General features: G+C 48.9%; 2 protein-coding genes across 3 annotated transcripts; one reads left to right on the forward strand and one right to left on the reverse strand.

The window, feature by feature from the left end:
* The first annotated feature begins 529 nt into the window (after positions 1-529).
* On the forward strand, positions 530-5,922 carry SLX1A (SLX1 homolog A, structure-specific endonuclease subunit). Its single transcript, XM_083469243.1, has 7 exons — positions 530-1,063; positions 1,140-1,348; positions 1,806-1,857; positions 1,984-2,304; positions 3,424-3,557; positions 3,698-3,785; positions 4,277-5,922. The coding sequence occupies exons 2-7, from the start codon at positions 1,176-1,178 to the stop codon at positions 4,304-4,306; spliced, it is 798 nt and encodes a 265-aa protein (XP_083325369.1). The 5' UTR covers positions 530-1,063; positions 1,140-1,175; the 3' UTR covers positions 4,307-5,922.
* Positions 5,233-15,367, reverse strand: LOC310690383 (zinc finger and SCAN domain-containing protein 12-like). Of its 2 annotated transcripts, none has more exons than XM_083469199.1 (5): positions 15,236-15,367; positions 12,609-13,518; positions 9,806-9,923; positions 9,103-9,580; positions 5,233-7,183 (listed from the first exon to the last, which is right to left on the reverse strand). In XM_083469199.1, exons 2-5 carry the CDS (start codon positions 13,395-13,397, stop codon positions 7,168-7,170), a joined length of 1,401 nt encoding a protein of 466 aa, XP_083325325.1. In that variant the 5' UTR covers positions 13,398-13,518; positions 15,236-15,367; the 3' UTR covers positions 5,233-7,167. The 2 variants fall into 2 exon arrangements, with proteins under 2 accessions (XP_083325325.1, XP_083325324.1); XM_083469198.1 differs by having other exon boundaries at positions 12,609-13,561; positions 15,236-15,328.
* Between the last annotated feature and the right edge of the window lie 95 nt (positions 15,368-15,462).

The raw sequence follows: 15,462 nt of genomic DNA on the forward strand, positions 1-15,462 counted from the left end.
GGGAAATTGAATTAACTTTCTCTTCTAAATTTGAATGCAAAGTATATGTCGATATTATTATCATTATTATTACTTTACCAAAGAGAAGAAATAAGGACTAGAGTGACATCACCTTGAGCCTATCGCAGGCTTAGGCTGCAATCCTAATGCCTGTGACTAAGACGCATTGAACTAATTGGGGCTTACTTCTGTGTAGATGTGCAGAGGAGTGAACTAGAGACATATAAAACCGCCTCCATGTTTGACACCGCTTCGTTAAAATATTCAGAAACGTTTATCTGAGTGTTTATTTTTTTTTTGTAATTGTTGCAAGCCATATTCTCAAATGTAAACAAAGATATATCTTAGTACAACCCTGTTAAACAGCTTAAAGATGAAAATGAAGAAAAAGCGCCTTTAGGTAGAATTATAGACTTTAAAAAAATGTTTTCGGCTACTCTTTGACACTAGTTCCGATTAGATCTCTTAAAGATTTTCTTAATAAGTCTATGCTCCCTGCACACCCGTGACGTCACCCGCACCTCTCGCGGGAGGTTGCCCACGTGGGCGGGGCATGTCTTCGCCGCAGCCAATAGAATGCAAACGAGGCCGAACTCAAAAGAAACGGTTAGCCGGACCTAAGGTGGAAGGTTGACGGGTAGCAAGCGGACCGAGATGGGGACAGAAAAGTGGGGTGCGGGGCATGATGGGAAACTGCGGATGGGCTCAGGCGGAGCATGATGGGAAAGGGAGGGGCCTCTGTTTGAAAGGCGCAGGGCATGATGGGAAATGCGAAAGCAAGAGCTATATTCCGGTAGTGCTGCATGGCAGGCAGAGGTTCAATAGGTGCAGCTCTCCCTTCTATGGCAATAAAGAACCCTCGCTGGGCCGCTCTTCCTCCAAGAAATGTGTTGACAAGCAGCAGCCCAATGTGTCCAAGTCTCCCCTCCATGGAGAGGCAGTGATGCTGGATTTCTGCCCTGCACGCATCTCTTGAAAAGGAGCCCTGCCAGGAGAAGAGGCGGCAGCCCTATGCTGAGCGGCGTGCCAAACGGGAAGGCGTCGGAGCGAAGGAAGGGCTGAGGTGAGAGAGGAACAACAGGTACCGCAAAAAGAGAGCGGGACTCTTTGCCTAGCGCTTGCTTTCTCCTTCCTTGTAGGTCTCCTTGGACGTGCCTGAGCCCTCGGCGGTCGCCATGGTGGTGGAAGTGTGCAACTTCTTTGGGGTCTACCTTCTGTACTGCACCAACCCTCGTTATCATGGCCGAGTCTACGTCGGCTTCACTGTCAATCCCGAGCGACGCATCAATCAGCACAACGGCGGGAAGCGACGTGGTGGGGCTTGGAAGACGAGCGGCCGTGGTCCTTGGTAATGCATAGCAGCCGTGTTATTCCCATAGCTGTCAACTTTTCCCTTTTCTTGCGATGAATCCTATTCGGAATAAGGGAATGTCCCTTAAAAACAGGGGAAAGTTGACAGCTATGGTTATTCCAAGTCAGACCTTTGGCCTATTCAGCTCAGTAGTTGTCGACCACTGACTGGCTGCAGCTCTCCAGGGTTTATACTTAGTGAATGGAGGGGGGCTTTCCCTGGCCAGCCTTAACTCGACATATCAGAAATTGAACTTGGGATTTTCTGCCTGTAAAGCACATATTCTACTACTGAGCTATGACTTTCAAATTTCCCTTTTCTGTCTATGTCTTCCATCTAAGTATGCCCAATTTCTAGGCCGACCATTCTGAGGAGACTTCAGTGCATACTGCGAACTAGACTTTCTAAGCTGTGCATGCTGGGAAATCGAATTTTCCTTCCTTTCTCCTTGCAGGGACATGGTGCTGATCATCCACGGTTTCCCTTCTGATGTGGCTGCTCTGCGGGTAAGGCCCTTCTCAATTTACGCTCATCTTCCTTTTCCTTTTTAGCAGTGGGGTTCCTTTCCCCACAACTGCTAGTCCCACACACACCTAAGCAATCTCCTTTGATTTCCTCTCTCCCCCACGCAGTTTGAGTGGGCTTGGCAGCATCCGCACTCCTCCCGCCGCCTCACTCACGTGACCCGCCGCACTTCGCGGGAGCGCCAGTTTGACTTCCACCTGCGTGTCTTAGCCCACATGCTCCAAACTGCTCCTTGGTGCCGTCTGCCCCTCACCATCCGCTGGCTCAAGCAGGAATATTGCAGGGACTTCCCTGCAGGCCTGGAACCTCCGCTACACATGCCGGTGGCTTTTGGGCAGGTCCGAGCTGTCAAGACCAAGGGGGTGAAGGCTCCAGAGGTGAATGTGGCTACTCCAAAACGCTGCAGCATCTGTCTGAAAAAATTCCAGGTAATGCTGGGTCCAGGGTATTTGGTATCCTACCCACCTGTCTTCATGGACTGTCTGGATGCAGAGGAGTGGCATTAGCTGGGGAAGGCTCAGAGCCCGGGGAGTGGTGGTGCGATGACTGTGAGTGGTCAGAGGGAGAAGAGGGAGCAGACTGGGAGGTGTCAGAAGCTGAAGAGGGAACAAGGCTTGGTGAGCAGGAAGAGGCTGTGGCAGAGAGCAGTCCAGACGCAGAAGCAGAGCGGAGTGGAGGGAGGCTGCTGAAGAAGCCAGAGAGTCTCCCCCTTTCTTCTGGTCTCCCAGAACAGGGAGAGGAATGAAGAGGGTGGAGCAAAGAGAGACAAGACCAAGGAGCCTCAGGTTCCTGGGGAAGGATCTGCGGTAGAAGCCTTAGAGAGCGGTGGGGAGGCAGGGACCTTCAGTCCTCACAATTGCCTGCTTGAGGCAAGACCTACTGGGAAGAGTTGCTGTGATCAATCACTAGGCCTGCCTTGTTTTGGGTTTTTTTGAATAAAGAGTTAACTTCATTGACACCAGGTGTTCTATTGCTGGCACGCCCGACTCCAGCTCCTGACACCTCTCAAAGTTGGGTCACAGGCGTAGGGGGACAGAGAAAGATCAGGGCCGAAAAGGTTCCCCACCTCTCCTTTAGCAGGAGAATGGATTGGAGTGAGTGGGGCAGGGAATGAGGGCTGGAAGCCGGCATTCCTGGATGGTTTGAGAGGTGAGATCTATGGAATGAGTGTCCGTTGCCAGATTTTTGAAATAATCTGGGGGAGATTTGAATTTGGGGCAATAGGAACTTGGAAGTCTGTCGGAGAATGCAAAAGCCCTACTAGATTAAGCCGAAGGTCCAGTCCTGTTCTCACAGTGGCCAACCAGATGCCTCTGGGAAGCCGAAAAGCAGGGCCTGAGTGCAGCAGCACTACTCTCCTCCCTGGTGATTCCCTGCAGGTGATACCCAGAGGACCCTGCCTCTGACAGTAGGGGGGGAAACAGCCATTGCTGTACGCCTTTATTAGAGAGGAATTGGTGCTGTTTCCTCCTGTGTCTGTTATTGGAGTAGGGATTAAGCTAGAAGGAGTTGAAGACTGTGTTTTGGATTTCTTTTTTCCCCTGCAGGATGGTGACAATGACATCCCCTTGCACTGCTTCCACCCTGGCTGCACCATGGCTGCTCATATGACTTGTTTGTCTCGGGCTTTCCTAGCGAAAGAGCCACTTCACTTCCTGCCAATCGAAGGGCAGTGCCCGGGGTAAGCAACTCCTCTTGCGCACCGGCAGAATTAAGAGGTTGGAGCCAGCTGACAGAATTTGAAATGCTGGCACTGAGGCTGCCCTATCCTGCTCCAGCTACCACACTGAGAAAATCCTGCTTTCTCCCCCTTTCCCCCAGCTGCAAGAATCTTGTGCTCTGGGGGGACCTGGTTCGTCACCATAAAGGCTGTTACGGCAACCTAGAAGCTGATCCCACCTCCTCCCAGGTAAAGGCCTCTAGGTGCTATTTCTAGATTTGACTAGTTTGTGCTGGAAACTATATTGTGTTCAAGCAGAGAGATTAGGGTTGCCATATTTCAAACAGTTAAACATCTGGACATTTTAAAGTGTCTGCTATTTTTAAGGAAAATCTCCAAGAACGACACTGCTGACGTGGGTCGCCCTATGTCCAGATTTTACCAGGCATTTTAGCGATTTCCCCCCAGACACTGCTTCCGACTGCAGTATTCCGGTTATGTCCGGGAAATTCCGGCTATATGGAAACCCTAAGATAGATGTACAAGCCCATCCCTGTCCCGTATAAGCCTTTCTCCTCCAACCAGCTCCCTTTCCTTCCAATCAAGTTAATCTCCTGCCTATGCTACTTAAATTCTCCCTCCTTTATTTGGTCACATCACCTCTGGCATAAGCCCCACCTGTTCCACTCTGCTATGTTGTTCCTTGCACGTTAATCCATTTCCTTCCTTTTATGCTGCAGGAGCATTGGACTAATGAGCTGCAGCTGTGAAGGAGGAGTCCTGTGCTTTTGCAAAAGCTGTCCATGGCTGACCTTTCGTCCTTTAGGGCAGCGGAAGAGTGCCCAGGAATTCCGACACTTTGTGTGACCCTTCTGAAAATCCCAGCATGCCCTCTTCCTCTGCCCTGAATCAGCTCCTGTGGTTGCTACTTCCCCGGCTGGATCTGGGCTCTTTTAAGCTTCCAGCCCCAGAATCATGCAACTGACAAGTGAAATAATTAATTCTCCTAAGTGAAATGATTAAATAAAAGTACTGAAGGATTCAGCAGGATGCCTATGAAATAAGAAAAGCAGGGGTGGGAGAAATCAAGACTTGCAAGATGAATGGAAAGCTCCCATCCTCCAGGATTTTCTGGCTGGGAACCACGGAGAGTGGATGTTCCAGTGCTCTGGGACAATGGTGGGAATTCTGCCACTGGCATTCAAAACATTGAAAGGGCAGAGCAGAGCAAATTGGGGCCAGAAGAGCAAGGAAAAGCAGCCGAAGAACTGTAGTGGAGCGGAACCTGTGGCCTTTCGCGTGTTGCTGGAATACAGCTCCCACCATCTCTGCCCTTTGGCCATGCTGGCTGGGGCTGATGGCCGACGGAGTCCAACAACAGGCTCACAACTACTGCCCTGGAATGTGGTCAAAATTAGGACAATTTTATATCATGCCTATTGCACTGGCTGCTCATACAGAACAAGGAAATGGCATGTTTCTTGACCATTCATAAAATACAGTAGGTTCTGAAGGCAATAGTTGTACTTCATATTTGCATGAGTTTTTTTCCTCTCTTTAAAGCACTTACAATTCCTCCCCTTAGGCTAGTATTATCCCTATACTGCAAAGGAGAGGACTCAGTGAATAGTGGCACGCCTAAAGCCACTAAGTGAATGAAATGAAAGTTCAGCCAGAGACTTCTCACTGTTAAAGTATGTCGAGGGTACGTTTACTAATTCTTGAAAGCTGCTTTATAGAGGCCCAGTTCACATGTTAATGCTAAGCCAAACCAGGGCTTAGCCCCAGCAGTTGGCATGACCAGGGAGGAGAGCTGTGGCTTTGGTCTGGACATCTATGTCTTTGCATGTCTGCGCTAAGTCATGGGCTTTGTGTTTTCAGAACAAGTAGGTCTTCCATTAAAATGTGATCTTCTCCCAGCATAATCAGAGTTCTCGATCTTAAAGAGACTAAAATAAAGCCCATATGGGGAACCAAGAGCATATACAAATGAGCCCCCCAACAAACTTAAAAACCCTTAATTACCCATAATGACCATGTGAACAGATCTGCAAATGCTTAAGCCTGCATCTATTTTGTGCTTTTTTAAACAAAAGATCCAAGATTGCACTTAGGAAAGCTCAGTTTCTCCCCTGCCGTAAACAACATATTAAAAAATAATAATCTGTGTGCTTCTGCTCTGCTCTTTTAGGAATCGCAACCATTGATAGAACATGACTATGAGAGCCTTGAATAGCAAGAGGCATCCTGCTTAGGGAACAACAGCAACTCTTGCCAGGTTTTATTAGAACCGACGTCTTGGTTTTTTAATGTTTGAATTTTTTTTGTAAGTGGTTTTTGTACCACATTTTGGGAAACTGGGGAATAAATTATTAAATAAATAGAAGCGCTGTTGATTTTCCATTTCTAGAGAGTTAAAAGTTAAAATATACCACCGACAGCCAAGTCAGTTACACCGTGCATTACTCAACCTGTAGGGGCACAATCACTATCCTGCAAAAAGTAGTAAGCTGTGCCAAGGAATCACAGCAGGGCCCTGTAAAGCGTTCAGCAACAAGAGCCATTGCCCAGAATGGGAGGCTGGGACGTTTCCTATTTCCCCATCCAGCCCTCCCTTTCCAACCTGGGCTGCCAAATTTTCAACCAGCCGCTGCACTTATAAGCCTTTAACAGCAGCATGATGTGTAGATATTCACAACTGGTAGTGTTATCCCCATGCTGAGAAACTGGTTGATTTTATGCACGTAGAGCCACTAATAAAGGCAGAAGAGCACATTTGGCCAGTTTATACACGAGTTAGGCTGTACCCTATTTCCCCCCGGGCTCCATTGCAGGCATCATTTTTGTGAGTCCAGCATGCTCCTCTGCTCCTGGAGCATATTTTGCCTTTTAAATGCTTAAGAACAAAACAAGCGCCTACTAAATCAGGCCAACGGCCAATCTATCATCCTGTTCTCACAGTGCCCACTCAGATGCACGTGGGAAACCTGCAAAAGCACTCTTCCCTTCTGTGCCTTCCAGCTTTGGGTTGTTGCCACGATGCAAACGGTCAGTTTCAGGCATGGGTACAGCAAAGTGCTGAAAGTGTACTTCTGACTTGGCAAAGCTTGCTTGCATACAAAAACGTTGAGTGAGACGCTCAGATTTTGCAGTCCTCCCAGTGGCACCTGCTGGCTTGCGCTCAGAATCCTGACCATGTCCTGATACATATTCTACCTCCAGCTCCAGCAAGTGATCCCATGATAACGTTAAATAAATAGATGAAACCTGACCCAGGCCTGCCTTTCTGGATCCGAATGACAATGGATAGTTTCCCTTTCTCTTAAGATGCTCCCCCAGTTTCACGACTTCGCCAAATGACAGAACAGATAGTACAGACCCTTCTCCCCCACCCCTCCCCTCCCCACCCCCTGGAAGCTGCTTGCCCTCAGACATCCTTTGATCATCAGATTCGAGATGCACACAAGCAACAAAAGCTCTAGAAGCCACCCCTCTGCCAACAGCATAGCCTGCCTTCTGAGCCTCCCAGCGCAAACACCCGGCTGCAGCCTCTTTGCCTCGGGATACAGGAGTAAATTCCTTTGCTCTCTGCTCAAATCTGTCGCACCAACAGGAGACAGCGGGAACTTCGTCAAGACCTTCCTTGGCTGCAACAAAAGGAGAAGGTGAGTTATTGTAAGAAACCAGGAATTCAGCCCTTGTTTTCTTGTCAATTTGGTTCATAATGACAGCCAATGCAGTGTGGCGGTTGGTGTCAGACTAGGACCTGAGGGACCAGGGTTCAAATCCCCACTCAGCCATGAAGCTCCCTGGGTGACCTTGGGCCAGTCACTTACTCAGCCCATATAACAACAACAACAATTTATTTATACCCCGCCCATCTGGCTGGGTCTCCCCAGCCACCCTGGGTGGCTTCCAACAAAGTATTAAAATACAGTGGTCTGTTAAACATTAAAAGCTTCCCTAAACAGGGCTGCCTTCAGATGTCTTCTAAAAGTCTGGTAGTTGTTCTTCTCTTTGACATCTGGGGGGGGGAGGGCGTTCCACAGGGCGGGTGCCACTACCGAGAAGGCCCTCTGCCTGGTTCCCTGTAACTTGGCTTCTTGCAGCGAGGGAACCACTAGATGGCCCTCGGCGCTGGACCTCAGTGTCCAGGCAGAATGATGGGGGTGGAGATGCTCCTTCAGGTATACTGGACCGAGGCCGTTTAGGGCCTAACCTACCTCGCAAGGTTGTTGTGAGGAAAAAAATGGAGATGGGGAGGGCTATGTACTTCCCATTGAGCTCCTTGGAGGAAAGGTGGGATAAATACATAGAAGCATAGAATTGGAAGGGACCACAAGGGTCAAACCTGCAATGCAGGAATCTTTTGCCCAACGTGGGACCCGAACCCACAACCCTAAGATAAAGAGCCTCATGCTCTACCAACCGAGCTATCTCTAATTCAGGCTGAGTTTGAACGCAGAAAGTGTGGAACCACTGCTCCTGGGTTGCACCACTTCAGAATACAAAGGGAGGGGTGGCTTGCTTGAATGTTGGCCCACATGTAAACAAGCACATCCACACAGCTGAACATAGGCCCCATCTGCACTATCAATTGATAGCAGTATCATGCCGGTAAAGTAACATGGCTTGCCCAAATGAAACCTGGGAACTGTAGTTTTTAAAAGGGTTTTCTTAGAGTTGTTAGATGAGGTCTGCTCCTCTCACGGGACTACAATTCCCAACACTCCCTGGGAAGAGGAAGCAACTGTTATGCCACTCTGGGAATTGCAGCTCTGTGAGGGGAACAGGGGTCGCCTAACAACCAACAGTCAAAACAGGTTTCTCAGTCCACCCTCTTCATGCGGCTCAGGACCACAATGCCTCAAGGATTGCCTCTCTCCATATGATCCTACCAGGACCCTGAAATCATCTTCTGAGGCCCTTTTTCATGTGTCTCCTCCATAAAAGTCTGGAGGGTGGCAACATGAGAACCGGTCTTTTCTGCAGTGGCCCCACATTTGTGCGATGCTCTCACCAGGGAGGTTCAGCTGGTGCCCTCATTATACAGTGGTACCTCGGGTTAAGAACTTAATTCGTTCTGGAGGTCCGTTCTTAACCTGAAACTGTTCTTAACCTGAAGCACCACTTTAGCTAATGGGGCCTCCCACTGCCGCCGAACCACCGCTGCACGATTTCTGTTCTCATCCTGAAGCAAAGTTCTTAACTTGAGGTACTATTTCTGGGTTAGCGGAGTCTGTAACGTGAAGCATCTGTAACCCGAGGTACCACTGTACACCTTTAGGTGCCAGGCAAAAACATTCCTCTTCCACCAGGTCTTTGGCTGATTGACATCAATGCCTTTGGTATTGTGGGGGGGGGATTATTGGGCTGTTGTATTTTGTGTTTTTTATATTGTACTTTTATGTTGTGAACTGCCCTGTGATCTACAGATAAAGGGTGGTATAAAAACAACAACAACAACAAATGCTTCCTTTCTACTGGCACACCCCCCACCCTCACAAGATGCGGCTAATGGGCAAGCCAGAGTCGGCAGAGGAGAGGAACAGAAGGCAGCTCCTACCACGAATGGCGCCTCTGGTGGTTCACGACGTGCGACCTCCGCGTGAATCTCTTCCCGCAGTAAGCGCACTGGTGGGGCTTCTCCCCCGAGTGGACGAGGAGGTGCTTCGTGAGGGTCGTGTTCCTGTTGAAGCTGTTCCCGCATTCCGGGCACTGGTAGGGCTTCTCGCCCGTGTGGATCCTCTCGTGCCGAATGAGGTCCCACCTCTTGCGGAACCTCTTCCCGCACTCCTTGCACAGGTGGCGCTTTGTTTCCGGGTCGGCGAGGACTCCTCTGAGCCCCCTGTCCTTGATGACCCGGACCGAGAGGCAGCCCCCCTTCTGCTGCAGCCCCACGCTGCGCTCGCTCCCGTGCGGCCTTCGAGGGTCTCCTCTGGGGAAAACAGCCTCCCCGAATCCTCCTGGAGCTCTCCTTCCCGGCTCCTCCACTGCAGGCTGGTGTAACTCCTTGGCCACAGTTCTGCTTGCAAAGTAGCTTTCTGTTGGGAGAAAAGAGAGATGGGCGTTTGGGGTGGAGGCACCAACATGCCATGCTCTGCATGCCAGTGATCTTGGGCTCAGTCCTGGGCATCTCCGGTAACAAGAAAGGAGGGCAAGCAGAGCTCCTGGGAACTGCGGTTTGTTAAAGGGCACTGTATCGCAGAAACCTAACCCTACAAAAATGGAAAAGCCATCCTTCCGAGGCACTACCCTGTTGCAATTACCTTGCAAGCTGTTATCCTCGTCAGCTGGTTTGGTTTCCCTGCGAAGATGTCTCTGTGTTGAGTCCGACAGGTCTACAATGGGGGAGTTTACAATAACCATCTCAATCGGCACCGTTATCTGAAAGGAACAGAACAGGAAACGGTTGAATTTAGGTTGCGCAGAACAAGAAGCCCCAACAATAGAAGAGTGACTAGTGGGGTGCCACAGGGTTCTGTCTTGGGTCCGGTCTTATTCAACATCTTTATCAACGACTTGGATGATGGACTCAAGGGCATCCTGATCAAATTTGCAGATGACACCAAACTGGGAGGGGTGGCTAACACCCCAGAGGACAGGATCACACTTCAAAACGACCTTGACAGATTAGAGAACTGGGCAAAAGCAAACAAGATGAATTTTAACAGGGAGAAATGTAAAGTATTGCACTTGGGCAAAAAAAATGAGAGGCACAAATACAAGATGGGTGACACCTGGCTTGAGAGCAGTACATGTGAAAAGGATCTAGGAGTCTTGGTTGACCACAAACTTGACATGAGCCAACAGTGTGACGTGGCAGCTAAAAAAGCCAATGCAATTCTGGGCTGCATCAATAGGAGCATAGCATCTAGATCAAGGGAAGTAATAGTGCCACTGTATTCTGCTCTGGTCAGACCTCACCTGGAGTACTGTGTCCAGTTCTGGGCACCACAATTCAAGAAGGACACTGACAAACTGGAACGTGTCCAGAGGAGGGCAACCAAAATGGTCAAAGGCCTGGAAATGATGCCTTATGAGGAACGGCTAAGGGAGCTGGGCATGTTTAGCCTGGAGAAGAGAAGGTTAAGGGGTGATATGATAGCCATGTTCAAATATATAAAAGGATGTCACATAGAGGAGGGAGAAAGGTTGTTTTCTGCTGCTCCAGAGAAGCGGACACGGAGCAATGGATCCAAACTACAAGAAAGAAGATTCCACCTAAACATTAGGAAGAACTTCCTGACAGTAAGAGCTGTTCGACAGTGGAATTTGCTGCCAAGGAGTGTGGTGGAGTCTTCTTCTTTGGAGGTCTTTAAGCAGAGGCTTGACAACCATATGTCAGGAGTGCTCTGATGGTGTTTCCTGCTTGGCAGGGGGTTGGACTCGATGGCCCTTGTGGTCTCTTCCAGCTCTATGATTCTATGATTCTATGATTAATAACGGACTGGCATTACAAGCTACAAGAATTTGCTGAAATGCCACAGTTAACAAATACCCTAAGAGGCAATTCAAAACAGAAATTTATGGAAAAGTGGGATAGGTATAAAACATATGTTCAAAAATACAGTAAAGGTTCACTATCTATGCTGGCATTTGATTGACGTTGGAGTGAGACTGAGTTGAGAAATAAGACTAAGAGCACATATTGACATAGGAATGTATTAGATAATATGTAAAGAAATATATAATAATAAGAGTACATTCATTTGTAAAAAAAGGAATATACAACGGGAAAGACAGGAAGTCTAGTGTGTTGGTATGTATATGATTTTTGGGGGGAAATGTTTTTTTCTTTGTTCTTTCTTTTTTTGTTTGTTTCATTTTCTTTTTAGTTATATAAAATCTGTATATAATTTTTGTATACATGTTGGAAATTATATTATAGTAAGTCCTGTAATGTAATATGACAATGTTTACCGATGAAATATAAGAATGTTAATAAATAAATAAAATGGGGGGGGGGGTTAGATTGTGCAGAAACTGATGCCGTGTGGCACCCATAGAAGCTCAGTTTCTGTATTCAACAAGTCAGGTTTCTAGCCATTATGGGTGCACAAAGATAAGTTTCAATTGCGTGGGTTTGAAATGAAATGTTTTGCCAGAAGAAAAATGAAAGTGTGGTCAAGACTCCCCGTGGCCAAGTGACGAGATTCCCCATACAAATGTTGACCGCAATGTACGGTTCTGGGAGAAAGGAAGGATATATAATAACAATAACAATAATATAATATAATACCATCTGAAGGATGTGAATAGATAAGTGCCAGCAGCCAGGGTGCATACAGATTACACAGAGCTTTCTCAATCAGAGCAGAAACACAGCCTTGTAGGGAATGAAACCAGAAAAGAACTGCCATCTCTGTGCCTCAAGAGGCTGGCAGCGTGTGATGCAATCACCACAGCTAGTATATGAAGAGAGTTTGTTGACAAGCTCCCCCCCCCCCCCAATTCTGTGGTGAGGAATAACCTTCCCACTTTCAGACGAAACCACAGCCCACTTTGTGTTGGCCACATGGGGCTACAACGGATTTTTAATTTGTCTCCTGTGCATCCAACACATACAAAATTTTCAATATCTGCTGTTACTCGATAGTTTGTAGGTACTTTCCCCCCAGTACATATACAGTGGAACCTCAGTTATGGAATGCTTTGGAAGTCTAATGTTTCAGCTTTCGAACGCCGACAACCCGAAAGTGAATGCTTTTGTTTTCGAATGCGCCTCAGAAGTCAAATGGCTTTCAAGGGGCGTTTTTCCATTTTTTCCAATGGATTTTGCTGACAGCCCATTGCGCCTCAGTTGTCGAACGTTTCGGAAGTCAAACAGTCTTCCAGAACGGATTATGGACAACTGAAGTTCCACTGTATTCAGGGAAAGATGGAATCTGCCAGGACAGTTCTCAAGATGACTTGCACCCTCGCGTCAATTTTTCACACTGTTCTTGCTGATTATACCCCTAGCGATATGTCCCCACCCTTTCTGCTAGACAGAATTCAATTTCCTGTTTGCAAACCCATGAAACCCTCTCAGCACCTCCAGAAAAGACCAGGGCCAATTATGTCCCATACCTGTTGGGCCCATCTCTCAGTCTCCTGCTGCTCCTGCAAAAACTCCTCAGCCAGAGCCACGGCCCGGTCGCAGGTCTCAGGCCCACGTTCCCTGATCCAGTCTTGCATTTCCTGTGGCAGGATGACAAGGAACTGCTCCAAGATCAGCAGGTCCAAGATCTGCTCCTTGGTCTGGCTCTCGGGCCTCAGCCAACGGTGGCAAAGCTCCTGGAGCTGCTGGCACGTTCCTCGTGGCCCCTCGGCGTCCTGGTAACAGAAGTGCCGAAAGCCTTGGCGATGGGCCTCTGTGGCCATGTAGCTGTCCAGCCTCAAAATGGCCACCTTCACCTTCCCATAGTCGCCTTTGTCTTTCGCATCCAAACCAAAATAGGCCTGCTGGGCTTGGCCACTGAGGACGGGCACAAGCCGAGTTACCCACTCCTCTCTAGGCCACTGAGAAGCATCGGCCACTCGCTCAAAGGTGGCCAGGTAGGCCTCGGTGTTGCCCCCCTGGGACAGAGGAGGCAACTGTGGGTTGTCCCGCACTGAGGCTGCCACTGGAGTGGGCACCACCTCCAACACCCGCTGCCATTGGCAATCCCAGCTCTGAGGCGGCTCCTCTGCCAGCTCCTTCTTCACCTTGGGCACAGATGCTCTCGCTAGCTCCTCGGCAGCGCCACAAGGGCTTACGCTGGGGAATTTACCATTTCCTTCTGGTGAAGCGCTCGCTGCTTGGCTCTGAGCCTCCATTTTGACTCGAACCGGCAATGGGAGTCCCAGGTCTGCCATTTCTCCTTGGGGAGCCGCCATTTTGGGAGTGGGCGTTGAAGTCTGGCCTCTTTGCTTCTCAAGGGACTGATGCAGTCACCGCTTTCTCTCAGTTTCAGTTTCTCACGCTGAGGAGAAAGGCCTCTCAATCTCTTGACTTGACCTGTGGTTAGAATAATCTGTGGTAAGGCAGTGAAGGCATTGTCCTGTCATGAAAAATAGAACACTCTTAGCCCAGGACTGCTCATCTGAAGATTGTTCCATTTTTATTCTCACCCTGCCTAATATTCCAGTCCCCAGGTGCACAACGAAGGGGAGGGGACCACAATCCCTGGCATAGAGATACAGTGATGACTGATAAGAACACAAGATCCCTCAGAGAAAGTAAAATACAAGTTGATAACCCTGTTTGCCCTTCCAACAACACTTGCTAGTTAATATATATGGTGGTCAGCCATCTTGGCCTCTGGTGCAGACACAATCACTGTCCATGTACTGTCACTTGATAAGAGCATTTAAATGAGATGGAAGCCATATAGAAGAATGCTTTATGCTTTTATGTGCTTAGTCCAGTGTGGTGTAGTGGCTGGAGTGTCTGACTAGGACTTCGGAGGCCAGAGTTCAAATCCTCTCACTCAGTCATGAAGCTCACTGGGTGGGGTGACCTTGAGCCAGTCAGTGCCTCTCAGCCTAACCCGCCTCACAGGGGAGACTGAGGAAGGGAAGAACCATGTATGCCACCATGTACAGATCCTTGGAGAAAAAGGCAGGATATAAATACAATAAATAAAATAAATAATAGCTACTACCAAGTTGCACTTAGTCACAGACTCAAGACTGATGAAGTGGGCCTAACTATTTTATCTTTTGCTTTCAATGCAGCCAGGTGGAAGGGCTGTTTGTTGACTGATTGATTTTGATTATCTATAAACCGATAAACATGCAAAATTCTATAGTGGTAGGGAACAAGAAAATGAAAAAAGAAGTGAAAATGGATAAACACTTCTACAGAAAAGAAAGAAAAGTCAGATCCGACATAATGTACACAATGTTGGGACGCTGTTATGAGAGGAGCTGGAATTGGATAAGAACACAAGAAGGGCCTTGCTGGATCAGGCCAACGTCCCATCTAGTTCTGCGTCCTGTTCCCACAGTGGCTAACCTGGTGATAGGTCCACCTCCCACCCCCGTGGGTCAAGGCACTGCTGCCTCACCTATTTCTCTAAGGCAGTCAGGGCCTGACCCACATATGCAGGAGGACTGGACCACTTCAATCTTTGGTACCGGAGTGGGGACTCATTATGTCAGAAACTTCCTACAGTAGAAAAAACCTAGTACAACCGAGACAGAGTGAGCTAGGCTAAAAACAAACAAACGAAGATGCTTCGATTTCTTGATCTGCAGGGAGCAGGTGCCCTTGACTCAACGTGCAAGTTTAAAAAGAGGGCACGCTCCATCGACAGTCCTTCGTAGTGCAGCGAAATCTCGACGGACCGTGCCAGGAAACGATCCCACCTCATTCTGCTGTGTGCGTGTGTGCGTGCATACTGTCTATATATATGTATATCTATGTGTGTGTGCGTGTGCGCGCGCGCCTATGAGCATATATATCTATAGGTATACACTCCAAGCTGGATCTACGAAAAGGGAGTGTACAAACGCGTGCCGGGTCATCTTTCAAGACAGCAAGGAAGAGAGTGTATGCGTGCATTTGCATTTGCAAGGGCAAGCAGGCAGCCCTAGTCCAGGTGTGACCCCAACCCCCCAACCCCCACCGTCCGCTCCCCGCCCCCTCCACCCCCCGATCCAGGGAGCAGAAAACTCTGGAGCAGAAGGGGGACCACGTGGCCCTCGGAGGGAGGAAATGATTCTCTTCCTACCTTTTGCGTCCCTCCTGGCAGCTTCTCTCCACCCACATCTGGAGGCTCGCACTGCGCAGCCTCTCTGGCTTTGCTGCTGCTGCTGCTGCTGCTGCTGCTCTGACAGGGGCGGGGGGCGGGGGCGGCGCGCGAGGGGGACCCAAAGCCACTTTCAGTTCCTTCCCCACTTCGGGCGGAACGGGAAAGTGCCGTAGCATTTGGCACCCCCTTCTTCGGGTGTCTCGGAG

Source organism: Podarcis liolepis (assembly GCF_965112155.1).
Source record: "Podarcis liolepis genome assembly, chromosome: 13".
Classification (NCBI taxonomy): Eukaryota; Metazoa; Chordata; class Lepidosauria; order Squamata; family Lacertidae; genus Podarcis; species Podarcis liolepis.